This window comes from Andrographis paniculata, unplaced genomic scaffold, assembly GCF_009805555.1.
Source record: "Andrographis paniculata isolate CXL003 unplaced genomic scaffold, ASM980555v1 Contig72END, whole genome shotgun sequence".
Taxonomy (NCBI): Eukaryota; Viridiplantae; Streptophyta; class Magnoliopsida; order Lamiales; family Acanthaceae; genus Andrographis; species Andrographis paniculata.
The window spans coordinates 90,251-116,452 of NW_026137609.1; the positions used below are offsets into that span (position 1 = coordinate 90,251).

At 34.7% G+C, this 26,202-nt stretch overlaps 5 protein-coding genes across 7 annotated transcripts; 4 read left to right on the forward strand and 1 right to left on the reverse strand.

Moving 5' to 3' along the window:
- The first annotated feature begins 30 nt into the window (after positions 1-30).
- Positions 31-4,330, forward strand: LOC127265137 (uncharacterized). The gene is made up of 3 exons (XM_051294817.1): positions 31-631; positions 929-3,762; positions 4,129-4,330. Exon 2 carries the CDS (start codon positions 946-948, stop codon positions 3,760-3,762), a length of 2,817 nt encoding a protein of 938 aa, XP_051150774.1. The 5' UTR covers positions 31-631; positions 929-945; the 3' UTR covers positions 4,129-4,330.
- Positions 4,331-5,214: 884 nt separating this feature from the next.
- On the forward strand, positions 5,215-9,376 carry LOC127265157 (WD repeat-containing protein ATCSA-1-like). Its single transcript, XM_051294849.1, has 9 exons — positions 5,215-5,627; positions 6,051-6,311; positions 6,401-6,560; positions 6,786-6,961; positions 7,412-7,646; positions 8,222-8,376; positions 8,456-8,545; positions 8,813-8,884; positions 8,967-9,376. The coding sequence occupies exons 1-9, from the start codon at positions 5,478-5,480 to the stop codon at positions 9,021-9,023; spliced, it is 1,356 nt and encodes a 451-aa protein (XP_051150806.1). The 5' UTR covers positions 5,215-5,477; the 3' UTR covers positions 9,024-9,376.
- A 553-nt stretch (positions 9,377-9,929) lies between these two features.
- LOC127265158 (U-box domain-containing protein 4) lies at positions 9,930-16,945 on the forward strand. 3 transcript variants are annotated; one of them, XM_051294851.1, is made up of 2 exons: positions 9,930-11,192; positions 16,781-16,945. In XM_051294851.1, exons 1-2 carry the CDS (start codon positions 10,008-10,010, stop codon positions 16,832-16,834), a joined length of 1,239 nt encoding a protein of 412 aa, XP_051150808.1. In that variant the 5' UTR covers positions 9,930-10,007; the 3' UTR covers positions 16,835-16,945. The 3 variants fall into 3 exon arrangements, with proteins under 3 accessions (XP_051150808.1, XP_051150809.1, XP_051150807.1); XM_051294852.1 differs by lacking the exon at positions 16,781-16,945 and adding an exon at positions 13,684-14,056 and having other exon boundaries at positions 9,931-11,192; XM_051294850.1 differs by lacking the exon at positions 16,781-16,945 and adding an exon at positions 12,262-12,639 and having other exon boundaries at positions 9,937-11,192.
- Positions 16,946-21,047: 4,102 nt separating this feature from the next.
- LOC127265337 (probable strigolactone esterase DAD2) lies at positions 21,048-22,128 on the forward strand. Its single transcript, XM_051295090.1, has 2 exons — positions 21,048-21,536; positions 21,611-22,128. The coding sequence occupies exons 1-2, from the start codon at positions 21,166-21,168 to the stop codon at positions 22,038-22,040; spliced, it is 801 nt and encodes a 266-aa protein (XP_051151047.1). The 5' UTR covers positions 21,048-21,165; the 3' UTR covers positions 22,041-22,128.
- A 2,629-nt stretch (positions 22,129-24,757) lies between these two features.
- Positions 24,758-25,864, reverse strand: LOC127265353 (glutathione S-transferase T3-like). The gene has a single exon (XM_051295114.1). The coding sequence runs from the start codon at positions 25,862-25,864 to the stop codon at positions 24,758-24,760; it is 1,107 nt and encodes a 368-aa protein (XP_051151071.1).
- Between the last annotated feature and the right edge of the window lie 338 nt (positions 25,865-26,202).

Sequence of the window (26,202 nt, forward strand, 5' to 3'; positions counted from 1 at the left end):
TTTGTTTGAATAAAATATTATAATTTGAAAATATTATAAAAATTTGAATAAAATATTAAAAGGTATACTAATAGAAAATTAAATAAAATAAAAAATTTAGAATATTTCTCCTTCAAATTAAAGAAAGAAAGAAAATCTAAAAACATTATCTTCCCTCCCTCTTTAGAAAAAATTGAACCAAAACACAATTTTTTAGAAAGAATTTTCTCCCTTCCCCTTTCCTCTTAAACCCTAGAACCTTTATCCGTCGCCACTCATCGTCTTCCCCTCACCTTCCTCCGCCTCACACTTTTGCTCCTGTAATTTATTTTTCTTCTTCTTCTTCCTCGTCAACCACTCATCACCGCCGCTGACCGCCGTCCGGCTACAACGCCGCCGTCCATACCTGGACGCAGTTCAGGTTTGGGATTAAAGAAAACCCGACTGAACCGGCCGTTCGAATCGGGATTCAGGGGTTCACGGTGTAAGAAACTAGAACCGAAATTGAACCGGAACCGACCGGCGGTTCGTAACCGGGTGAGCATTTAGGCCGCCGCCGCCGCCGCCGCCGCATGCTCCGTCTTCCTCTTTTCGTCGTTGCCTTCCTCATCCGCCGCTCTCGCTCTCCGCCTTGTCCGCCCCTTCTTTGATCGTAAGTTCAATTCTTCGCTCATCTTTAAAAAATTTGCACTGATTTTGAATTGTTTGCCGTTATGTTTTATTATTCTATTTTCAGCGTATGTGGATATTAGGTAATCGGGAATGTGTATGTTGTTATGTTAGTTCAATTAGTTCATATCGGTATTTGCTGTGTTTTCTGCTATGTTGTTTCGATTTTAAGTTCATATTACCGACTTCATACTTTAAACGTTGTTTATTACTGGAGGTTACCATTTGTATGATTTCTAAGCGTTTGTGAACACTATGTGATGAATTCTCTGTGTTACAGATCTTGAATTGAATTGTATGAACTCTACTGGGGATTGGAAATCTCTGCGGCCAATATCCTCAATGTTCTCTGCTCCACTTCTCACTTCAAGCAAAGGGTCTGAAGCTACCTTTGGTCCTCTGAGATTTACCCCCGACCCCAACTCATCCACCACTCTCCATTTTTCTCAATCCATTGGTCCTTCCCTTCCGCCGAGATATCCGCAATTATCGTTTTCCCGGTTCCTCCAGAAATGCAATTCCGTTCCTTGCCCTGCCACTTCAATTGCCTCTATTATCCGGCCCCTGAATCCGAATCCGCATTCTCATTATCACAGATTCAATTCTCTTCAGATGCTCCAAATTCCAGGTGAAAAATTGATAGTTTTGTTTTTCCCAGCTGGGGAGAATTCTGATTGTGTGGGGACTTTGTTGTTGCCGGTAAAGGATGAAAACTTGAATGCCCTGTCACAGAAGAAAAATTGTTTCCAGGTGGTGAAGGAAGGGAATTTGAATAATCAACGAATAACTCAGTTGCTGGTCACTCCTGCTGACGTTTCGGTTGGATATGATTATGGGGATACTTTATTTGGAGATTGCCGCAATAATGCCAATCTTATTGTTGGCTATTTGATGGCACGCACTGAATATTCTGTTATTTGGTACAGAGTGAGACTTTGTAAGGATCGTGGCCGTAATGAATATATTGTTTGTATGGATTATCTTGGCTGTGCTGATCCTAAAATGCTGAGGGGCTCTGCAGTCGTGGGTTCTTGTTGGAGTCCACATTTTAGGAACGAGTGTTTGATTTTGCTGGAAAATGGCGACTTGCTATTGTTTAATGTTGATTATTCCTCTGAGATAAAGGGTAAGTCTAAGTTTGTTACTCGCACTTATGTGAGCAAAATAATAAAAGTTTCATTGAATAATAAGGTGATTTTGGAGGAGAAAAGTAGCGACAAAGAGCTGCAGTGGTTTGGATGTGAGTTTGGTTGGCATCCGAGGATATTTATCACTTGTCATCGTAAAGAGATGTTCATGGTTGATATGAGAACTGCAGGAGAGTGTAATGTTTGTAGTTTGTTGAAGATTGAGACATCATCTACATACAAGAACGATGGGTTCTTGACACTCTCAAGAGCAGGATCAGACGGGTTTCATTTTGCGGTGGCTACAAAGAAGGTACTGCTACTTTATGATGTGCAGAAACCATTGATGCCACCGCTGTCTTGGGTGCATCGCATTCGGAATCCACGATATATTGTTGTCTACCAATTGGCAGAATTAAGAGCAAATGCGAAAGATTCAAAATACAATTTAGCTTCCGAATCGGGCTATTGTATCATGCTTGGATCATTTTGGGACAACGAGTTTAGTCTTTTCTGTTATGGACCTGATATAAGCAGAAATTTATCGGTCAATTCTGAAACCAATAGTTTCCTTGCATGGGGAGACCCTTTGGAATTCTCATTGTCGGGGTCTGATTGTAACTGTGGGAGTTGCATTGTGCATGAGGAGTTCCTGAAAGACTCCCTCCTCGCGTGGATCGACTGGAGGCAGAAAAAGATAATAAGTCTAGGCTTTGGCATTCTTCATCCAGATCTTTATGCTCAGCTCTCCTCTCCTGATAATTTTGGTGGGTTTGTACTCATCAGGCTAACTTCATCAGGGAAGTTAGAAGCTCAGCGCTATGTTGCAGCATGGAAGCCTGAAAAACTTCCATTGATCGGTCACAAGAGAAAACTTGTTAGTCTTTTGTCGGAGGATAATAATCTTTTGTACAATTTTCCCCCTTCGGAATACAATGGTAAAAAGAAGTTTCAACACTTGAAGCTGGAATATCTGAATGCATGCTTGAAGGATAACCTTGCAGAACTCATTGTTGGAAGAAGACAAAACCGGGGGGAGCACGATCAAGGTTCACAGATAAAGCAGCATGTGTATAAATCAGAATACATGTTCCATCAAGAAATGTGTGACAAATTGAAGAATTCCGGGCTTCCCAGAACGAGAACTTCTCTCACAATCCCTGATGTGATGAAAGACATCACCTTGCCCACGAGCGTGCGCGACATTGCTTTAAGAAGCATCTATGCTTCTTTACCGATGAACCTGTTGCAGATGACCTTCTCCACCTACACTGATTTGAATGAAGATTCTAAGCTCTGTAAGGAGCCCCTCGAATTCTTGGGCATCCCTCATCAATCGGAACTTCCACCTTGCGCTGTTAGAAAGCCATCAGATCGCTGCAACAAATGGTCCTCTAAATCTCAGCCAACCAATGATGCTCTTGTGGGTCCGATTATTCCACCTCAGTATTTGGCCAGCCTTCATAAAATCTACAAAGAAGAGCTTGAAAGAGGGACAAAGCCTTATCTGGAAGAGGCTGAAGCGTTCTCTGTGCAAGCTCATATCAAGCTTCAATGTGATAAAGTCATGGATATTGTTCGGGAGCATGTCTCTGGACCTGAGGCCAAACCACAGGATGATGAATACGTTTCCCTTGCAGATGATGATGATAATATGAGCTATGCTGATCGAAAGATGAAGTTTGCATATCATAAACCATCAGCATTTGCTGAACACCCGTTGAGCGTGGATGAGCATTATGGATTTTCAACCCATGTCTTCAAGAGAAACAAAGAAACCAAATCTGATTTCAGTCCAGAGATGGTTGGAGAAGAAATATTCGACATGGGCTGCCCAATTGAGCTTAAATTCAAGGATTCTCCGACCGGTTTTAGCCAAATGGAGCTTGAAGCATTCAAGAAATTGAAAATACAGGAACTGGATTTCATGAAAAGCTTCAAGATTTATCAAGACTACATTAATCAGGGACCTAACCTGAAACAATAGGTAAACACATCTTCTTCCTCATTTTCTATAGTTTATAGATAATAACTGTCGTAACCATATTCGCGTCTTTATAACTTTTTTTGACGAAGAAGGTAGATTTTATAGATAGTAGAAGTATTGAATTTCAATTCCTGATAGCTAACAAACTGGGATTGTTAAGGTTACAACCAAACTGAAAGAAATCAACTAATTCATATAAAAATATGGTGAAAGCTGATGCTGGACATTGAGGGATGATTAATGTTCACAAATTAGCCCTTTGTATATTTTCTGTTGTTCGGTATTGCTCTATTCCTGTGAATTTGACCAAACACACACACACAAATTAGCTCTCACCATTTGTCTTGCTCTTCATGTGCTGTGCAGGAATCAACCAACAAGATAGACATAAAAGATTTACTGGATCGATAGCCTGGTAGCTTTAACCCCGAACCCCGGGTTTTGCAAAGGCATTTGCTGTTCCATATGAACTGAATCATGTAAATATGTAGAGAGGAAAAAAAAGAGTTTGGGTAAAAAAGTGTATCTTTTAACCGTACTCTATAAAAGTATAGAGTACTGTTTGTTTGATGGATTTGTTTGGATTTTTACTATTCATTCTATTTTTTTTCCCCAAAAATATCAAATCAAACACCTATTTTTTATTTTTTATATTATACTAAAAATCAATTTTACATTCAAAACAAAACATCACATCAACGACTTATTTATATCACATCATACAACTATTCAAATTCAAAATTTTTATTATTTAAATCTCAACTCAAAATCCAAATCCTCAAATAAACACACCCTTAATGGATCTGTCAAAACAGGTTAGTAGGGTGGATGGACCTACAATCCACCGTAACATGCAAATAAGGGGTTGTTTGCGGGTCGCGAAGGGCGGATCAAAATTTTATCAGCCCAACCCAATTCACTAGCGGGTGGCGAGCTAAGCGGACTAGCCCACGAATTTTTTAAAAATATTAAAATAATATTAATGTTATAAATATTTTTCTTAATTAATATTTAAAAATAGTTAAAAGTAGTTTTATTCTAAAATTTAAATAATAAATATTTTAAAATAAATAATAAATATAAAAATTTTCAATTTTAAATATTATTAGTTCATGTATTTAAAAAAATTAATAATAAAAAATACTCTATTTTAAAAATAAATCATAATTTTAATTTTATGAATTTAAAAAATTATGAAATTATAAAATAAAAGACGAGTAAAACAAATAACAACTTGCAGATATCTCAAATAATCTTGACGGCTCTAACTGTTAAATATGCATTTTATTCTTATACTAAAAATGCGCAATGATTTGTTTGCATATTAATTAATACATTAATTACAAATAAGAGTTTAATTGCTCCAAGCTGTGGAGTTGTCTTCCAATACGGGTTCGGGTCGCCCGGATCCGACTGTGTCATTATATAAATAGAGTGTTCTGAGAGGCCAAAGGTCAACTGGGCTTATCCTTTTATATAGTTGTTTGCTCTCGACGCTCGTCGGAGAAGACGAAGAAATCTGGGTGGCAATCTGTCGCGAAACTAAAATTAAGAGCGATCAGGTTATTCTAAGTGACATGATTCCCTTTCAATCCACTGAAAACCGGTGCAAATTCTGTTGGTAATCTGTGTGGGAGGTTTAATTTTCGTTGGAAATCGGAGTGTGGAAGAATTGGGCTAGTGAGGGGAGGAGGAAAATCAAAGATGCGAGGACGATGTGGAAGGAAACGAGAGAGAGAGAACTCGGGAACCTTCGTCCTAATTTGTTCAGCGGTCGCATTTGTAAATCTAGGGTTTCTTCCATCCAGTTGTCCAATTACAAGGAAGTGATTTCCTCTCACAATGGTTCAGTCAACTCTCTTCAGGTCAATTTTCGTTTTGCTCCCTTTTACTACTAATTATTGTGTTTGTGTTGATGCTGTTGAACTTTGTTGTCGTTTGGGCTTTAGCTGGTGCATTAACATTAATCATAAAGCTAGCATGTAGATTAGCTGTATCTTTGATTTTAACCCCTCGCATTTACTGACTTACATGCTACACAGTTCTGGTTGTAAATTACAATTATTAGTAGGAATCACAATTTGATGCTTTGCTTCGGGATTTTATTTTATTTTATTTTTATCTATCATTTTTTTTTTTTAATAAATGAAGCCCAATCGTTAATAGACTAGTTTTTGTGCCTCTGTTTATGCCGCATCCGTGTTGTGAATCTGGCGCAACTATCTTTGCCATTGTTATGTGATTTTAAAAAAATGTTTTCTTGGGGTCCATGGTGATCTCAAGATCAGGTTGATTTGACAGAGGGGAGATATCTATTGGCTGGTGCATCGGATGCTACTGTTGCAGTTTATGATATCCAGCGTGCAACGGATTATGATGGTGGTGGCTTGATTGCGAAGCATAATTCGCTGTTTGTCATAAACAAGCAACATGAACATAGCCATAAGTATGCCATATCCTCAGCCATCTGGTATCCAATTGACACGGGGCTGTTCGTCACAGGTTCATATGATCAGCATATTAAGATATGGGATACAAATACCACACAAGTAATTAAGCTCCCCCTCCAGTCTGTATCATAAATGTATTCAAATTCAATTTTCCTGTTCTTTTATTCTTGTGAACATTTCATATGTAGGTTGTGATGAATTTTCGAAAGCCTGGAAAGGTTTATGGTATTGCCATGTCTCCAATAGCAAGATCTCATATGTTAATTGCCGCTGGAAGTGAAGACGTCCAAGTTCGTTTGTGTGATATTGCCTCTGGAGCATTTGCTCACACTTTGTCTGGTCATCGTGGTATGTTGATGATGCATTAGTTTGTATGACATGTTGATTTTGATAATTGCATCAATGTAGCCTTCAAGCTTTTGTTGTCTGCTTATCTTACTACCATACTCTTGGTACCATGATCATATAGGGATGTAGTCCTAATTGGTAAATCACGCTGCTGAGATATGTCCTATATTTAAGCTGAATTTGTGGAACTTTAATCATATCTTTTACTTGTATTTTTCATGACAGATGGTGTAATGTCATTGGAATGGTCTAGATCTAGTGAGTGGGTATTAATAACTGGAGGATGTGATGGTGCTATACGCTTTTGGGACATCAGGCGTGCTGGATGTTTTCGTGTCTTAGATCAATCCCATTCTCAGTTTGGAAGGCGCCCACCTCTCGCTCGCCGAATAACAAATAAGGTTTACAGTTTACTGAGATTAATTTGCAAAGATTAAACTGAGATATGACCTTAAGTTCCACTACTTATTTACATCTGCCTGACAATGTAGCATTGATAAGAAAGTGATTGATTGAGCATTTACAGAATTACAATATGCATCTGCTGAAACTTACTGTCTTTATGCATTCACACATAACTATATTGGAATACTTTTTAATTTCTGCATTAATTGAAACATGAGATTACATTTTGATGAACTTGAAAGTTAAATCAAGAGATTGATTAAGTAAAGAAAACTTCTTACCCACAGGTTCCCGACTATTCTACCTCTTCTTTTAGAAGGATTATACATGTTTAGGCATTTCAGTAGCAGTGCGTACTATGTATGAATATAAGTTGACTATATTATGTTATATAGCCATATAGTTGTTTACATGTTTGTTACATTGTTTTCTTGACGTCTTTTCAGAAATCTTCATCAGCAAGCCAAAGTTCAAACGGAAAAGTCCGAGCACCTCAGAAAAAATCATCAAATGGAATCAGTTTGAAGCCACATTCTGTGGGTAGAATTTCTAATCAAGTGAAAGTTACAAAGCAGAGATCTCATCCAGGATTGTTGTCCATTCATGACCATGCTACAGGACATTATGGTGTTGTTACTGGATTAAAGGTGACTCAAGATGGCATGTATCTTCTAAGCACAGGTTGTCGGCTATCCATTTAATCGAATAATAACTTATCTGCTTTTCAACTGATTGTTTGTAAGGTTCATTATTATGTTTCTAATGTTGTCTTTATCTGAAACAGTTGCTGGGGTGATTAATGATCCCTTCCTTTCAGGACATATTAGAATCTGAATAATGAGCCAACTTTTCAAGGTTTTTCTGTTTGTCATTTTGCCTGAGGAAGCTGAGTTATTTTCTATGTGATTGTTCTTGATTATATTCCATTGGGCTTAACCAAATGTAACATCTGATGAATAATTTACTTTGCGATCTGTTGACCTTGAATATGAGCTTTCTTTTTCCTTTCCTTTTTATGCTGCTCATGTTGCAAGAACTTTTGTTTTCCAAGTAGGACTGCCTTTCATTTAGTTTACCAAATAATCGATTTGGTGCATCACTTCATTCATAATTGGAAGAAATCATGCCATTACTTAAGTAGTTTTAGGACTGAAGACGCAATATAATAGATCCATGGTATTGAAATCAATATAATCATTCCTGTCTGAAGATTTTTTTCAATGATACTGAGACCTTTGTGTGCTTTTGATATTCAGGTTCGGATTCGAGGTTGAGGTTATGGGATATAGAATCTGGATGCAATACACTTGTGAACTTTGAAACAACACGTCTACAAAGCAGCAAGGCTATTCAAATGGCTGTGTCCCAAGACTCATCTCTTGCTTTTGTTCCATGCATGACGACTGCAAAGGTAATGCATCCTGTCCGTTTTTCCTCTGTATGTTTCTAATGTGACAACAACTTTACCACTTATTTTCCCAATCTCTTAGGCCTTTGACATGTGGTCTGGCCAAACAAAGTGCACTTTCCGTGGTCACTATGAAAACGTGAACTGCTGCTGGTACAATGCTACAGATCAGGTTCATCTCTCTCCCTGTATCACTTTCCTCTGGCTAGTCGCACTTGTTTCTAGAAAATGCTGGAAAGTATACATGACAACGTTTTGTATCCCTGCATTCAATCTCGCAAAATGAGTAACTGCATTGATTTTTTTTTTTTGTTTCCGGGGACTTTCATATGTATTTGCATGAAGGATCTTTCTATTACAATTTCCTAATGACCTCTTTCAAGATTCTGTTTATGTTTTCAAATGACTTACGGATAAATTTGCTCCGTCATTCTTATAGGAATTATATACAGGTGGTAATGATAGGAAAATTCTTGTCTGGTCTCCTTCCAAATTCATTTCTGATGAAGTGGTAGGCTCTCGAAACTTAATCTCCATGCAGTGCATTTTACATAGATTGTCTTTTAACCCTCACCTTTGATTAAAACATGCAGGATGAATGGAAGAAAGGGCATAATACAGCAGTCGATGAGGATAATTGGAGCGACTGAGGTTTTGTTTATTTCAATGTCCTTTATTTTCTCCTCAATGGTGCATCCCCAGCGCAGTTTGCCCTGAAAGTCGTGTTCTATAAATAAAAGGCGAAAGGATCAATCCCTTCCAGCTCCCCACCCCTCATCATTTTCTTGCATATTAAATCCAGTTTGCCGCAATGCTGCCTTTATTAGCTTGAGAACACGATACACTCCAACCTTTAGACTCTTTTTAGATATGATGTTGCTCTGTTAGAACAAAGTTTCAGTTCGAATAATTTCTGTTATTGCACTCTACTGTATGTACATTATTACTTTTCTTCGATATGTTGAAAATTTGCATGCTCAAAAAGCATTTGTGATAAAGTACATGTGATACCTTGTGACTATTTAGTTTAGTCTAATCAGATTCTTGTTATTGCTGCTGCTGATATAAATAGTTGATTGATTTCTGACCAAAACCAGCTTAATCAACTCTCTCTAACTCTTGGGTCAAAAGAATTGTAAAGAATGGTTTAATTAATTAGTTACTGAATTAAATTAATCAAAGTGGCAGTCTGTTGTGGAGATGATAAAGCCCATAAAAGACTAAAAGTTGTGCCTTTTATTTATTCCAAAGTGGAGGAGCATTCTACACTACATTTATTGATTGCCTTGAGATGATAATGCAACAGGGATTTTTTAGCAAAGATATGTTTGTGATTCTTTCACCCTTTTAATACCTCTTTCTGTTTTTTTTTTTTTTTTTTTGTTGTTGACAATATTATATATTTATTATGTCTATGATCATTCAGAGAATGGAAGAAAAGCAGGTTGAAGGGTCCAATCATTTTGTAACAACCAATTTATAGTTGGTTCAAGAAAGTCGAAGAAAAGTTGATGATCAAGATTTTTTTTTTTTTTTTTTTTTTTGTTTAGAAAAAGCAGGCAGCAGGCTGCAGATATGACGCAGTAGTAGTAATTTATATGGAATGAATGTTCGCACGCGTGAAAAGATGAGACATGTCTGTCACACGTGCCTGCTCCGACTGGGATTCTGTACGGCCCGCCACGTGTACTTGTTCATGTTCTTGTTCTTCTTCTTCTTCTTCTGCCTCAAGACTCTCTCTCTCTCTTTATATGCACTGCTCCTGCAATTCCGCCATGAACGGCTCTCTCAAAGTCAACACTGATTCATCTAACGGAATTGGATCGGTCATGGATGCCGCCGATTCGCTTCAATCCAGCTTCACCTACATGGGCCGGAAGTTCGCCGATATCAGCCTCAATGATGATTCTTCCTCCGCCTTCAGCGACTGTAACAGCGACAGATCCGGCGAGTTCCCTACCACGTCGTCTGAAAGCCGCCGCCTCTTCCTCGCTTGCGCTTCTGAGAACTCAGATGAGCTGATCGCGCAGCTCGTTTCCGACCTTGATTCTAGTGACATCGATGAGCAGAAGAAGGCAGCCATGGAATTGCGCCTCCTAGCGAAGAATAAAGCCGACAATCGAATCAAAATCGCTAGGGCTGGAGCGATCAAACCGCTTATTTCAATTGTCTCTTCCGGCGATCTGCAGCTGCAGGAGTACGGCGTGACTGCGATTTTGAATCTCTCACTGTGCGACGAGAACAAGGAAGAAATTGCCTACTCCGGGGCGATCAAACCGTTGGTTCGCGCGCTCAAAGTCGGAACCTCAACCGCAAGAGAGAACGCGGCGTGCGCGCTGCTCAGGCTGTCGCAAATCGACGACAATAAGATCGCGATTGGTCGATCCGGCGCGATTCCTCCGCTGGTGAACTTACTGGAAAACGGTCATTTCCGAGGAAAGAAAGACGCGTGCACGGCGCTGTATTCACTCTGCTCGGTGAAGGAGAACAAAATTAGGGCGGTGCAGGCGGGGATAATGAAACCTCTGGTGGAGATGATGTCGGATTTGGGGTCAAACATGGTGGATAAGTCTGCATACGTCTTGAGCCTATTGGTTTCAGTGGCAGATGCGAGAGCCTCTCTGGTTGAAGAAGGCGGAATTCCGGTACTGGTAGAGATCGTGGAGGTCGGAACCCAACGGCAGAAGGAGATTGCGGCGGCCATACTGTTGCAGCTCTGTGAGGATTGCCCTGCCTACCGTACCTTGGTCACCCGCGAAGGAGCCATTCCCCCTTTGGTCGCTCTGTCCCAAACTGGAACCAGCCGCGCCAAACAAAAGGTAAACAAACAAATCCCTTCCCATCTTCTTCGTCATCATCATCATCGTCTTCTCCATGAATTAATTTCCTTCATTTAATACTGTTTTTTTTTTTTTTTTTTTTTTTTTTTTTGTGGTTTTTCATGGATCATTACAAATTGGTTATACTGGTCTTTCATCTAACACTATCATCATTAGAGTTAGGTCAAATCAGGGAAGAACAAGTCATTGGCGCCTGATAATTCTATTCCTGGGATTTTGATTAATTAATGGCTAAAATTCTACAGTAAGTAGGCTGTTTGGTAGGGTGCCCAAGTGTGTACAAAGTTCTGTTCTATGTGATGTGATTAGATTAATAATTGCTTAGAATAATTGGAAATCATTAGCATTGGCTGATTAATTAGTAGTTGATGTTGCTGCATGGTAGGATGTAAGGATCACTTCCAACTTGTCATCACCTAATTGCTAATTTATTAATGGAACACCATGAAAGTTGACACTTTGTTTATGTTTAAAAGTGTGTTTGCTGAGTTGGAAGTAGGTAGGATTGCTTTATTAATGATGTTTGGAAGGTAAGCTCAGGAAATTTTAACCTAATATTAATACCAAACTTTTGGAGTTAAAAGACATCAGCTTTGTTCTGCTATGGCCTTAGCCCTTTACTTTTCATTACTTAAAAATGCTCATTTCTTGTGCATCCTTGACTTGTTAGCTATGGACTTAGCTTAGCCCTTCATTTCTGGTAATTAAAAATAAAAAATAAGAAACTTCTTTTTTGCAAAAAAACAGAACTCAATATGGTTGATGTGTTCTTGATTGCATATGCATTTTTAGTTTTGATGACGGTAACATGAATAACCTTTAGCTGTTTTTATACACATCTTGAGCATTGATTTTTGAAGTGGGAACAAAAAAAACAGAACAGAACAGAACAGAGAGTAGATGATAACATATTGCCTGCCAATCTGTTTCCATTCATGCAAATAAATATACAAGTATTGTATTGTATTGTTTGTTGGTGTCTTGGTGTTATTATTATTTAATAATTTGAGGGTGGGGGGTGTGGCATTGTTTGTGAAATGGAGGACAGGCAGAAGCATTGATTGAGGTCCTAAGGCAGCCAAGATCCATCAACGCCGCTGCAACTCACATCTGATCTGTCCCTTTCCCTCTTCTCCCACATGCACACACCCCTCCATACCCATCCCCACGTGGATGGATACCGATTCCCCCTCCAACACCACAGGGAGATATAAAACGGGGCCTTCATCTCTCTCTATCTATATAAATTATATGCATGCATCTATAGAGGTAGAGAGAGACAGAGGTGGAGACAGATAGAGAAAGACTGAAGTCAGTTAGAGGGAGGAGGGAATGGGGGAGGGGTCGTAATTGTAAATATACAGAGTGATATTACTTTGTAAAGTTTAACTTGCTCCAGTTCGATTTTGATCTTCTTTGTCATCAATACTTGTCTCTATATGGGCTTGCTTTCATCATGAAGACTATGTTTTTTTTTATTTATTTATTATTATTATTATTATTTTATTAATGCTGCTGGTTGTTTTTAGTCCATATAAGAAATCTCTTTTCTAAGTTTAGGATTGATTCTGAATAGTTAATTTAGTGAATAGTGTAGAAGATGACACATAATATGTAGGCCCAAGAAAGTGAGATGAAATGAAATGAAAAGTGGGTAGGCAGCAATAATAAAAGGGAGTGAGTTGGTAAGCGTGGACAGCTCTGTGCCTTGCATTGAATTGCCAGGGTAAGTTTACTATGTTGATGATGAATCAAATCTATGGAGGATCTTTCAGTTTGAATGAATTAGATTAATGGGAATTGGAATGGGAGAGTGAGAAGGCACATATATATATATGGTGATTGTGATCAAAGTTGATGAATGACTAGTGAATGATTAAGGTTCACACACGTCTGTCTCTCATATGTAGAGAGAGAGAGAGAGAGAGAGAGAGATGGCCTACTCCTTCCCTCACTGCTTTTGTCTGCACTGCAACATGTTTCATGTGCTTTCAGTTACTTACTATTCAGCTTTGATTTGATTTGCTTTGCTGCCCCTTCCCTTATAATAATAGTATTTTCTAATATTAGATTGACAAAAGACATGTACACATGATCAGATTGATTTTCTTTTCTTTTCTTTGCTTTGCTTTGCTTTGCCAGGAACATATCTATCTATCTATCTATCTATCTATTTATATATATATATATGTATCTATCTGTCTAATTGATTACTGTTAGTAGAGTAGGGGTGGAGTAGGAGGCCCAATAGTCCAATATGAGGTGAAAGGGAAATGTTAATGGATGATGATGATGATGGGCCTGCCTGCCAGAAGTTTAAATGGAATATAGGAACAGTGTTGATTGAATGGATATAATTTTGATAGATGGTTGGATAAGAAGAGTAGTGGATGATGATGATGGATTGGATTGGACTACTACTACTCATGATCAATTGCTGCTTTCTGATAACAGAAAATTTCCTATGTAGATTTCTTTATGGATATAGATGTAGCTGCAGAATAGAACAATGGTCAAACAAAAGCAAAAAATGGCATGCACTCACATGAGATAGAGATGGAGATGGAGATGGAGATAGAGATAGAGATGACATCCAACCAATTATATACTAGTAACTACAGTATAACATATATATATATATATATATAGAGAGAGAGAGAGTAGATTGCCAATATCTTGTTTTCTTCTGCTTGTATGAGAGTATATGAGTAGAGTAGGGCAGAAATAGTATGTCACTGTCATCTTGACTTTATGCCCTATCCTTCCTCTATCGTATAGGTATAGTATAGTCAATAGTGCCACAAACTTCATTCATATCTATATATTATCGTTTCAGTTTACTTTCATTCATTTTTCATATCTTTATATTCACATCATATATCTATCTGTTCCTCACTTTAAACAAATATTCCATTCATCTCATAGTTTTTAATTTATACTCCATTCTTAGTTTTACTTTCTTTGTAAATTAGGAGTAATATCTTTTTAAAATTCATATACACTAATCATATTTTAAACTTTTTAATTTATAATTTTTTAATCTTAATCAAATCAATTAATTATATCATAATTTATAATTGTTTTTATAATTTAATTATTTACTGATTATATCTTTTTAATTTCTTTATTCTTAACACACTCGCTACTAAGATTCCGTCTACTTATATAATTTTAGAACTGTTGGTACTATCAATATACTGTAACTTTTTTTTTAAAAAATCATATTAAATATATATATATTTTTTTCTTATAGAGTATTTATAATTTTCAATAGTTCTTGCCTAAAAGGAGCCTAATTTTTTTTTTTTTCATGTTTTTTATTGATTTTCTTATATTAACTATAAACATAACCAAAACTTAACCAACCTGCCTATTAGACTATGCTCATTCCTCAACCCTCCCTAGTTAGTACTCCCTCCGGCCTAAACAAGATGCAACATTTGTTTTGGACACAAATTTTTAAGTGGGTAGTAATTTAGAAATTAGGTGATGTGATTGAGAGATATTTTATTTTCTTTATTTGTGTGATGGGATGAGATAAAGTGTGGAGTAGAGATTAAGTATAATTAATTATTTTCTATTTTAAAAATATTGCAGGATGGTTGAGATATTAAAAAAAAAGAAATGTAGCACGATGTTTGGGAGGAGAGAGTACTATATTATTATTATTATTATTATTATTATTAATAAAAGATGGAATGGGGAGTTAGTTAGTTAGTTAGTTAGTTAGTTAGGTCAGACCTATATATGCTGTGCTACTAATTAATTAATTATGTGGGTATTAATAATTAATTAAAGTAGTAAGTGAAATGAAATGTTGGGATCATTTCAAGTAACTTCCTCAAAAACGTTAGGTAAGGACTACTCCTGACTTGGCCTGCCCAGCAAGTAAAATTATTCTTTCATTTAAATTTATAATTACCTTTTTTTTTTGAATTATTATTATTATTATTTGTGTGGTGTGACTGTCTGTGTCTTATAGTCCGCCATACTTTCCAAAAGAAAAATGCAATAAATCCCACGGAGATATGATACACATTCAGTGCATTTTTGATTTTCTAACCTAACCACTACTAGCATTATATATATAATAATAATTTCTTCCATATATTTATAGCAAATAATTATACAGATTTTTAAATTTATAATATTTAATATTATACTTATTTATAAAAATACCACAATTACTTACACACTTAATCCATCAAAAAAAAATTCATTTTATTATCTCACTCGTTTATTTTTCAAAATACTCTTATTTAATATTACATCAATCAATATACTATTCAATTATATATATATATATATATATATCCATCCATCGTAAATTTGAGTATATATATCCATCCATTTTCTTCCTTCCTACCGAGGATGTGTTTGTTTGTAACATTTTTATTTTGGCTTTACTATTATAATTTTTTAAAAATATATATACATACATATATATATATATAATTAAACATCTATATTTAACTTATTCATGCTATCAATTAAATTTATGTTTTTTTTTTCTTTTATTTGTCCAAAAAAAATACATAATTTTCATTTATAGTAAATATTTCTTATAAACTCTTTAATTTATAACATTCTATTCATTTACATATATGTCACTAATATCTACGTATTTAATTTATCCAAAAAAAAAATTCAACTTATTAACTCACTTATGTATTTTTTTTTAAATATTCTTACTTTATATCACAATCAATTAATTTAATATGCTATTCATTAAAACCTATGTCAAGTTCATATAAGCATATTTTTTGTGGACATAGTGGATATTTTTTTATATTAAAATTTAATTTTTATTCAAAATGTCATATCAATACATATTTATATAGCACATTAAATAACTATTTCAATTCAAATCTTTTCTATCCAAAATCAAAACTCAATTCCAGAAAACAAATATATCCTCGTTAATGTTTAGTTAAAATAAATTGCACATGATAACAATATACGATACATGTTCTTAAAGCACATGCTATAATTTAGTATAACACATTATATTATTGATTTTAGTACAAAAATATATTTATAGAGTAACGTACAATATATAAAATTGTACGATACATGCTTTTATATCGTAATATTATATCGTGTTATATATAAATATGTTGTCTTTCTGGTGGTTAAAGTTATGCTTATTTGAATCCCAAGACCGACTTAACACACATGCAAAGCGAGAACTTGCCCGTGGAAGGGAAAATACGAGTGAGATAAAATTTTATTGGAAATAGACAATGAAAATACGATCTTCTATTATGCAATTAATAAGTAAAAATTAAATAAACACCTTCGTGATACCCCGGAGTTGGTTGCTGCTTGGCCAATTCCCGTCTGCAGATGAGCCAGTATTAGGTAATTCGAAGCTGATTAGAAGTTACATGGATTGAATAGACTATTCATGCCAATAATATGCATATTCTCTTTCGAGAATTCTACTTAAAGAACTCTAAAGTTAAACGTGATTGCCCTTAAGTAACTTGAAAATGGGTGACCGGACTCATCTTGACCTGTAGTGCCAGTCTAAAATCTCGACAATTTCGGCTTTTGGTGGCTTGCAGGCCGGGTATCATAGTTGGTGTCAGAGCCGACCTACGACAGCCTGCGGTCATTGACCCAACTATTGAGGGGCCTAGCAGTTGACGATCCTTGGGATGCAACATGGACGTTACATTCTAAAGTGGGGAAGGATGTGATACCCCGGAGTTGGCCCGTTGTTTAGCCATCTCCCTGTGTTGATGGACCGGTATTAGGTCATACGAAATTGATTAGAAGTTAAATGGATTGAATAGACTATTTGTGTAGAACCATACTGCAAGAATTTAAACGTACTTGCTCCAGAGTAATTTAAAAATAAATGACACTTGAAGAACTGACATGTGGGGTCAGTCTACAATGCCGACACGGGCTGACTTTGCATAACTTACGTATCGGGATGTTACAGCCTTAGAGTAAATAGTGTTAGTTATGATGAATCGTCATTATAGTAAACTTATATATTATTTTCAAATAAGCTAATATGGCTTATAGATAATTATTGAAATTAAACAAATAAAATAAGATGAGTTATCATGGGTTATTATATATAGATTCATTATATATACAGTGTAATTGATTTTATATTTAGGGTCTGTTCATTTCAAAGAATTTATCGAATTTTTACTATTCATCAATTTTATTTTATTTTTAAAAATATCAAATCAAATATCTATTTTTTATTTTTATATTAAATTAAAAAACTAATTTTATAGTACAAAACATCACATCAATACTTATTTATATCACATTATACAACTATTTCAATTCAAAATTTTTACTATTTAAATCTCTAACTCAAAATCCAAACCCCCGAATATACATGGATACGGACTTATCCTTTTCAAATTGATGTTATATGTCTTTATGTATCGAATTAAATTAAAATAAAAATTTAAATATATATGTGGGTGGGGTGGGGTGGGGTGGGGTGCGTGCCAACTCTAAGTTGATATTAATTAGTAATAATTTTTATGGTCCATTCATTTGAGATTTGGTTGCATCACTTCCTCTAAACTTGCTCTTATCATCGTCAACAACAACTACTACTCAAGTCTTCTATATGTTATATAAATATATGAAGACAAAAATATATATTGGCATATTGTACAATATTGTACCACTTTACTACACACACAATATTTGGATGTATGTAATAGATATATATATATATATATTAATTATCATGTTTAATAGGAAATTTAAAGGTTTGTTCCTATAAAATTTTCTTCTTTAATTTTATTATTCGAATCCTGTATTAAAAAAAAATATATATATATATATATAGATTTATATTTTTACAAAACATTTTATAAAATATTTTTAAAATATAAAATTTAAATAAAACTTTTTTTAACCAAACTCGAAAAAACAAGAATTATGAAAATGACAGTGACATTCACATACATGTATATATAAAAGATAGAGGATAGGATATGAATTAATGCGGTGTAACCATTTCATTTGCTTGCTGTGTGATGGATATTAGCTGTATTGCAATTGCAAATATAAATATATATATATAACCCCATCCATCCCAACTAATACTATTTCCTAAATAATTATTATTATTATTAGGAAAAAAATTAATTTTCGTCTCGATATAATTAAAATTTATCAATTTTGGTCCCAATATAAAAAGCTCGTCAATTTTAGTCTCATTATAAATTATTTCAATCAATTTTGGTCCCACCGTTAAAAAAATTAACGAAAAATGCTGACGTGGACATAACTGAGGTGATGTGGAAGCTGACCTGAAAACTGCACGGCCATGTACAATTATACACGGCCATGTTGTTACACGGTCGTGTACATTTATGTTTTAGTCTAAAATTTAAAAAAGAAGATTATTTTTTTGTTATATTTTTTTTTAAAAAAAAATATTTTGAATTTAAAATAGTTGATATAGTTAAAATAAACAAAATAACAGTAATAATAATATAATTAAAATTTATCAATTTTAATTCAAATATAAAAATTTATAAGATATATTCTTTTAAAATATTTTTTTCTAAAATTCTATTATTCATAAAAAAAATTTCTCTTACAAACATAAAATTACACAACTATTTTTTAATTTTGTATATTATACTAGTATTAAAAGTTAATTTATTATTTCAATACACTAATTGGATGTTTGTAAGATAATTTTTTTTAATAAATAGTAGAATTTTAGATAAAATCTTCCAAACGAGCATAATCGATAAATATTTATATTTCAACTAAAATTGATACATTTTAATTATATTATGATTATTATTGATTTTTTTTTCCATTTTAACTGTATCAACTATTCTAAATTAAAAATTAAAAAATATAACAAAAAAATAAAATTTTAGACCAAAACATAAAAGTACATGGCCGTGTAGAATTATACATGATCGTGTAACAACATGACCATACATAATTATACACTGAAATATACATAGTTATGTAACAACATGACCGTGTATAATTGTGTATGGCCGTATATAATTATACACTGAAATATATATGGTCATGTAACAACATGGCCGTGTATAACTGAACATAGCCGTGTAGTTTCCAGGTCAGCTGTCACGTCACATCCGCTATGTCCACGTCAGCAATTTTCATTAATTTTTTAACGATGAAACCAAAATTGATTGAAATTGTTTATAATAGGACTAAAATTAATTGAAATTATTTATAATAAGATTAAAATTGATGAGTTTTTTATATTGTGACCAAAATTAATAAATCATTATTATATTAGGACTAAATTGATTTTTTCCCTCATTATTATTTATGTGTTTAAGAAATACATAATCATCAAATAGTAGAGATATTGACCATCTAATTCAGACTTTCCAACTTTTTGTGGATTTCTTTCAAATTCCGATAATTTACCATTATTATCAAACTCTTATGATCATTCGTTCCCTTTTTTAATAGTATACAAATTAGGTTCGACAAAATATGTCGGATTCAAGCGAACTATGTGTGACACGCAAAACCTGTAGGTGTCAAGTTTGAACCAATGACCTCACAGTCACGAATTCATTCCCACACCACCAAACCATCCTTATAGGATGTTCTGATCCTTCATTATTCAACCACTAGTTGTGGATAATCTTTTGGATTTAAAATTGTTAGAAACTCTTAAAAAATTTACAATACTATAAGCATAATAAAATAGAAGAATGAAAAATAAATGATTACATCCTTTAAAAAATAAAAAATAAAGGAAAAAGATAGAATGCAAGATTTTGAGGTGATGGCCATCCTCTCCATTTTTTCATTTTATATTATATAAGAAATAACTCTCCTCGAATCTAATAACTTGCTAATTAAGTCTAATCAGACAAATTATATTAGACGAACTATATATGACAGACAAGATCTGAAGATATCGCATGACTTCATGATTACAAATTTTTCATCCCCACACCACCAGACCATTAATTAATTACGGGACAATATTATTTTAAACTTCAAATTTAATTTGTTGGCTTAAGCCTTTGTATTGATGATATATTCATAATTGTGAGATTGTTGGATTATAGTATTGATTCAATTATTGATTTTGGGGGTAATTTAATTTACATTATTGAAATGTGATTATAAAATGCTTTAAAGTTGTAATTTGTCCGCCTCACATATAACATTTGATTTTCGATACAGAAATTTAAGTTTTAGTATTAAATATAATAATTTGAAAATTAAATGATGTGACAAAAGATAAATATATATTTATTTTTTTTATTTGAATTATGTGATAAAATAAAATATAACTAATTATTTTCTATTTTAAAAATATTGCAGAATATTTAAAACAAATAAAGTATATTTTAAGAAGAACCAACCTATCTTTATATATAATTATACTCTGTCCGTCGTCGATACTAATGTCCATTTTATTGGTCACGAATTTTAACAAAAATAGATAAAAATATATAAAAAAAAAAAAAAAAAAGTTATGGTAAAAAAATAATGTTTTTATTGAAAAAAAAAAAGAAAAAAAAGAGAGAGTATAGAACATGAAATAAAATCCAGACACTATTCCCCCTTTTTTTTGTGCAACGAATCAAGCTTTGTCTCTTATCTTAACTTTTTTTTAGTCCAACGTACCGTCACCTGAAAATCCCAGCCACACAATCCAATCACTCAGTGAAACGAACGGCCGAGATTATACCGTCATCGTTAATTGTCTGACCGCCGCGTCACCGTATCATCCCCGGAAAAATAAGGAAAAAAAAAAGAAAAAAGAAAACGAAAACCCATCCAAATCCCAAACAGATATAAATACCCCACAGCACACCAAATTTCTTATCTTCCATTCCAATAGTACTGCTTTATTCATTTAAATTATTCTCCAAATTTATCCTATCCATAAACTGAAAAAAAAGGGTTTCTTGAATTAATTTTTGTTCGTAATAATTTAAAAGAAGAAATGGGGCATAGTTTGCTGGAGGCGTTGAACGTACGGGTCGTCGGCTCCGGCGAGAAAATCCTGGTTTTGGCCCACGGCGTCGGCACCGATCAGTCGGCGTGGCAGCGAATTTTGCCGTACTTGGTCCGGGACCACCGCGTGGTTCTCTACGATTTGGTGTGCGCCGGCAGCGTCAACCCTGATTACTTCGATTTCCGGCGATACACCTCCCTGGACGCCTTCGTCGACGACCTCCTCTCCATTCTCGACGCTCTCCGAATCGACCGCTGCACTTACGTCGGCCACTCCATCTCCGCCACCATCGGAATCCTCGCCTCCATTCGCCGCCCGGAGCTCTTCTCCAAGCTCATACTCATCGGCGCCTCTCCCAGGTAGGTATCTATTAATTAATTTTCCCCAATTGGGAAAAATTAGGGTTTTGATTTTGACCTAATATTGAAATTAGGTTTTTGAACGATAAGAATTACCATGGGGGATTCGAGCAGGGGGAGATCGACAAGGTGTTCTCGGCAATGGAGGCGAACTACGAGGCGTGGGTGAACGGATTCGCGCCACTGGCGGTGGGGGCCGACGTGCCGGAGGCGGTGCGGGAGTTCAGCCGGACGCTGTTCAACATGCGGCCGGACATAACTCTGTTCGTGTCGCGGACGGTGTTCAACAGCGACCTCCGGGGGGTGCTGGGGCTCGTTAAAGTGCCCTGCTCCATTTTTCAGACGGCCAGCGACATGTCGGTGCCGCCGTCGGTGGCGGCGTACCTGAAGAAACACCTCGGAGGGCGGAGCACCGTCCACATGCTCAACGTGGAAGGACACCTCCCCCACCTCTCCGCCCCTAATCTCCTCGCGCAGGAGCTCCGGCGAGCGCTGCCGCGGTGACGACGCGGCGATGATCGGAGGAGGAGGAATAATGGCTGACACGTGGCGAATAAGTGTGGACTCTCTCAAGTTTTGTTTTTACTTTTTTCTTTTTTAAAAAAAGTGTTATATATTATTATTGTTGTATTGTATTGTACTGTTGGAGAAGGGAAGATGATCACGATTGATGAGTGGACGGGGGGTCATCCACGTGACGATCACGTGATCCGCAGCAAAGTCCATCAATTTTGTTTGTGCTCCTAACTAATCTAATCTAAATTCAATCTTTTGAGAAAAAAAAAAAAAAAAAAGCTGGATTTAGAGGGTAATTAATTGGCACTACAATGTAATAATTAATTAATTAATTAATTATTATTATTATTATTATTATTAGTTTTATTTTTATTTTTTATTTGGAGAAATGGAATGGAATGGATAAAATGAATGAGTGAGGTGGACTTGTGGAACGTTATCCAAAACTGATGATAAGTAAGTGGTCCCCATAACTATTACTCCATTTGTCTGGCCTGCCTATCTTCTCTTCTGGCTCCTTCTCCTGCCTTCTAGAAGTTGCCTTAGGTAGGTTTCAGTTATTGTACTTGTACTCTCTCCGTTCGTATACGTATTTATGATATTACTATAGTACTCCTTTTGTCCCATATAATAAGAGTGTATTACTGTACATACGGAAATTTAGGTAAAGTATAATTAGTAAGTAATTAAGAAGTGTATTAGTAAAAATAATTATTATTCAGTAAAAATAATTATAGATTAAGATTAACATAAGTAAATAGTTTAATTAAAATTAAAAAAATTATAAAATTTAAAATGCTATTAAAGTGCATAATTATATTTCCAAAAATAGAAATGATAAGTTATGTGTGACGGACGAAAATAAAAAATAAGAACAGATTATGTGGGACGGAAAAAGTATAATTTTATTTTTTAGTTTGAATTTTGTTGTTGATTTTTGAAATAAAAAGTAATATACTTTTGTCCGAATCAAAAAAATATTTATTTGATTTTTTTGTACGAATTAAAATGTATTAGTATTTGATAGATGTTTTTTGGTATTTAAAAGTAAAATACTTTTATTAAACAAAACGAATACCTTTAATCAAACGAAAATAGCAAAGGGGACTATATGATTTTTTTAAAAAAAATAAAATATGTGTTTAAATTCTAAATATTATATTTTCATAAAATATATATAATATAAATAGTCTTTTCCTTTAACATAAAATATATATTTTTTATTTTATTTTGGTTCGTCCGATATTATTTTTCTGTTTTTTTAAATATGTGTTGGAAATCGATGCACCAATGAATAAGAGGTCCGACGCCTTCGAGAAACTTGTATAGTCGAACTGTGAAACGTTTTAACATAAACACAGCTTTACAGCATAATTGTCTTGCGGTTAGAATGATAGTGTGTTTGTGTACGTACCAATGACCGAATGCAAATAAAGAAAACAATACACAAAGTTTTTTTTTTTCAAGTTCTATTTTTTAACCTACGTCTTGGGGATTCTAGTTAGAAGTTTTAACTAAACCAAACTCTTGGTTTACACCGTACAAGACACCAAACAAAACTAATCAATCTATCTTATACTCAAACTCTATTTAGTTTTATAAACTTTAATTGACGGACTGTTATTGCAATGATTCCAACAACTAGCAGCCAAACTAAGAATAAGGTGGTATACCAGTTGGTTATCTCCTTCGACTTCGACTCCAAGAATAATTTTCTCGCTTCTCCAAACCTCCATAGATGAATCTTTCAACATTCTATTAGGTAGAGAGAAAGGCACACTTTGGTTCTTTTGTATCATCCACGAAAACACATCCATACATACAACATACAAAGATTATGTGTAGTCTTTGAGGAGCGGGTACGAGGAAATAAATGTCTTGTAGGACGAATGTAACATGTCAATATCTTCTCATGCACGTCCTCTATACGGGGAGAGAGTAGTAGAATACATGTTAATTGTTATAGACTACGCCCGACGGGAGGTGACTTGAGGCATCGGGGGTTTGAATCTATGACCTCACGGTCAAAAATTCAACATCTACACCACCGGGCCATCTCTTAGGCCATCCGCAACGGGGGGCGCTTCCTCCTAAGCGCCCCCCACGTCATCCAATTTCATAACATAAATAAATAAAAAAATGCTTTGTCAGGGAGAAACGAACCCTGCCACACCACCGTTTCTTATTTATTTTATGTGGGCCATCCTTATTTTTTTTTATTAAATTAATATAAAAAATCTATTAATAATATATAATATATCATATTTTATGTTTTAAAATTTGTTTTATTAAAATATTAGATTTAAATTTTATTATATGAGTTTTATTTAATATTTATTTTTTTATTAAAATAATATTGTTAATAACTATAATTTTTAATATAATATTTTTATATTTTATGTAACTTTTTAATGCATATTTTTGTAAAATATTTAAGTAAATATCTATTAATTCAATTATAACATTTGTTTAATTAAAATTACATGCAATACAAATAATAAATAAAAATACATAAAAATATTCATAAATTTAAAATTAAATTTACATGACTTAATTAAATTATACACACTACAAATATTAATTGAAAATACATAAAAATATTCATAAATTTAAATGCAAACCTACACGACTTAATTAAAATTACAGACAATATATATAATAATTAAAAATACATGAAATAAATACCAATAAATTTAAATGCAAACTTACGGAAAACATTTGCGTGTCAACCTTTGTTTCAACTGTTCTTCAAATTCCGTCAGATTATCCCCTTTGGCCATTATCATCATGAGCATTTCCATCTTCGTCTTAGCAAGTTCTAACTGTTTAGCTTCCCGATCAAATTTTCTTGCCGTTTTTTCTATCCTTTTAGCTTTCAAAAGTGCTTCTATTTTTTCGGGTTGTTGCTTCAATCTTTGCTCCTTGACTGCTGCCATATGTTCCATACTTGAGCTAAATTCACTGCTTTTTTCGTAAAATTTTTCATAATTTTCAGTAGGACTTGAATTGAATGCCTCGTTTTGCACCTGTTTCCCCCTCTTCTTACTTGCTTTAATACCAGGGGGACGAGTAGGAGGAGTTGGGTCATCCACATCAAAGTATGGTGTCGCCGGACACGAACCTGAGTATCCACCGTCTTCACTCGTTTTTGTTCGCTTTGAACTTCCACCACTGTTATGAGATGATTCGCAGTAACTGGCCTTCCATTTAGGCTCATTTCTGAGTATACGCCAAGCATCTTCATGGACGAAGTCTTTGCTCTCACCGTCATTTGAGTATATTTTCTTTGCTGCATTGAGGACATCCGTGCTTGATTGTCCACTGCGCATGTTTCGATTGGCCTCCTCATAACACCCAACAAATTTTTGCACTGACTTACATATTTTACTCCAACGATTTTTACATTGAGTAACACCTCTGCTCGTTGCACTTTCGGGCTTGTTCTCCATATAGTACGTTGCAATTCTTTTCCAGAAAGCACTACTTGGTTGGTCAGTGTTGGTTACGGCATCCTTACTTGTGTTCAGCCATGCACTGATTAGAAGTTCGTCTTCATTCCAGCTCCACACCTTCCTCGTATCTTTATTTTTTGAATTGTGAGGCACATCATCATCTGCTAAATTGATAGGTGTGCAATGTTGTGGGGTGCCCACTGCTTCATTCGCTTGCATCATGAATTGAGGAGATGATGAACTTCCGAACGCTTGAAAGTTTGGAGGATAGAAGTTTGGAGGAATTTGATAATATGGTGAAGGATTGAATGGTTGAAATGGGACATTAGATGTAGGGAATATGGGTTGATTTCCTAACATGTTCATAAAACTTGGAAATCGAAAAGAATTTTGGGGATCTTGAGAGTTGGATGAATTTTGAGAGTTGGGATCCATTCGTAGGAAATTTAGAAGATAATATAGAGAGAAGAAAATGAAGAGAGAAGATTATAAAGAGATGGTGTAGATGATATGAAGTGAGAATGTAGTGTATTTATAGTAAATATTGCAACGGTTATATTCCCAACGGCTATATTCCCCAACGGCTATATTCCCAACGGCTATATTCCCCAACGGCCATATTCCCAACGGCTATATTCCCCAACGGCTATATTTCCAACGGCTATATTCCCAACGGCTAGTTTCTAATTTATATATAT

Coding starts and splice junctions, on each gene's coding strand:
- LOC127265158 (XM_051294850.1), top strand. CDS start 10,008: ATGTCTGTCACACGTGCCTGCTCCGACTGGGATTCTGTACGGCCCGCC. Junction 11,193..12,261: donor CCAGCCGCGCCAAACAAAAG/GTAAACAAACAA, acceptor AATGGAGGACAG/GCAGAAGCATTGATTGAGGT.
- LOC127265353 (XM_051295114.1), bottom strand. CDS start 25,864: ATGTTAGGAAATCAACCCATATTCCCTACATCTAATGTCCCATTTCAA.
- LOC127265337 (XM_051295090.1), top strand. CDS start 21,166: ATGGGGCATAGTTTGCTGGAGGCGTTGAACGTACGGGTCGTCGGCTCC. Junction 21,537..21,610: donor CTCATCGGCGCCTCTCCCAG/GTAGGTATCTAT, acceptor TATTGAAATTAG/GTTTTTGAACGATAAGAATT.
- LOC127265157 (XM_051294849.1), top strand. CDS start 5,478: ATGTGGAAGGAAACGAGAGAGAGAGAACTCGGGAACCTTCGTCCTAAT. Junction 6,561..6,785: donor CACTTTGTCTGGTCATCGTG/GTATGTTGATGA, acceptor TTTTCATGACAG/ATGGTGTAATGTCATTGGAA. Junction 8,885..8,966: donor AATTCATTTCTGATGAAGTG/GTAGGCTCTCGA, acceptor TAAAACATGCAG/GATGAATGGAAGAAAGGGCA.
- LOC127265137 (XM_051294817.1), top strand. CDS start 946: ATGAACTCTACTGGGGATTGGAAATCTCTGCGGCCAATATCCTCAATG.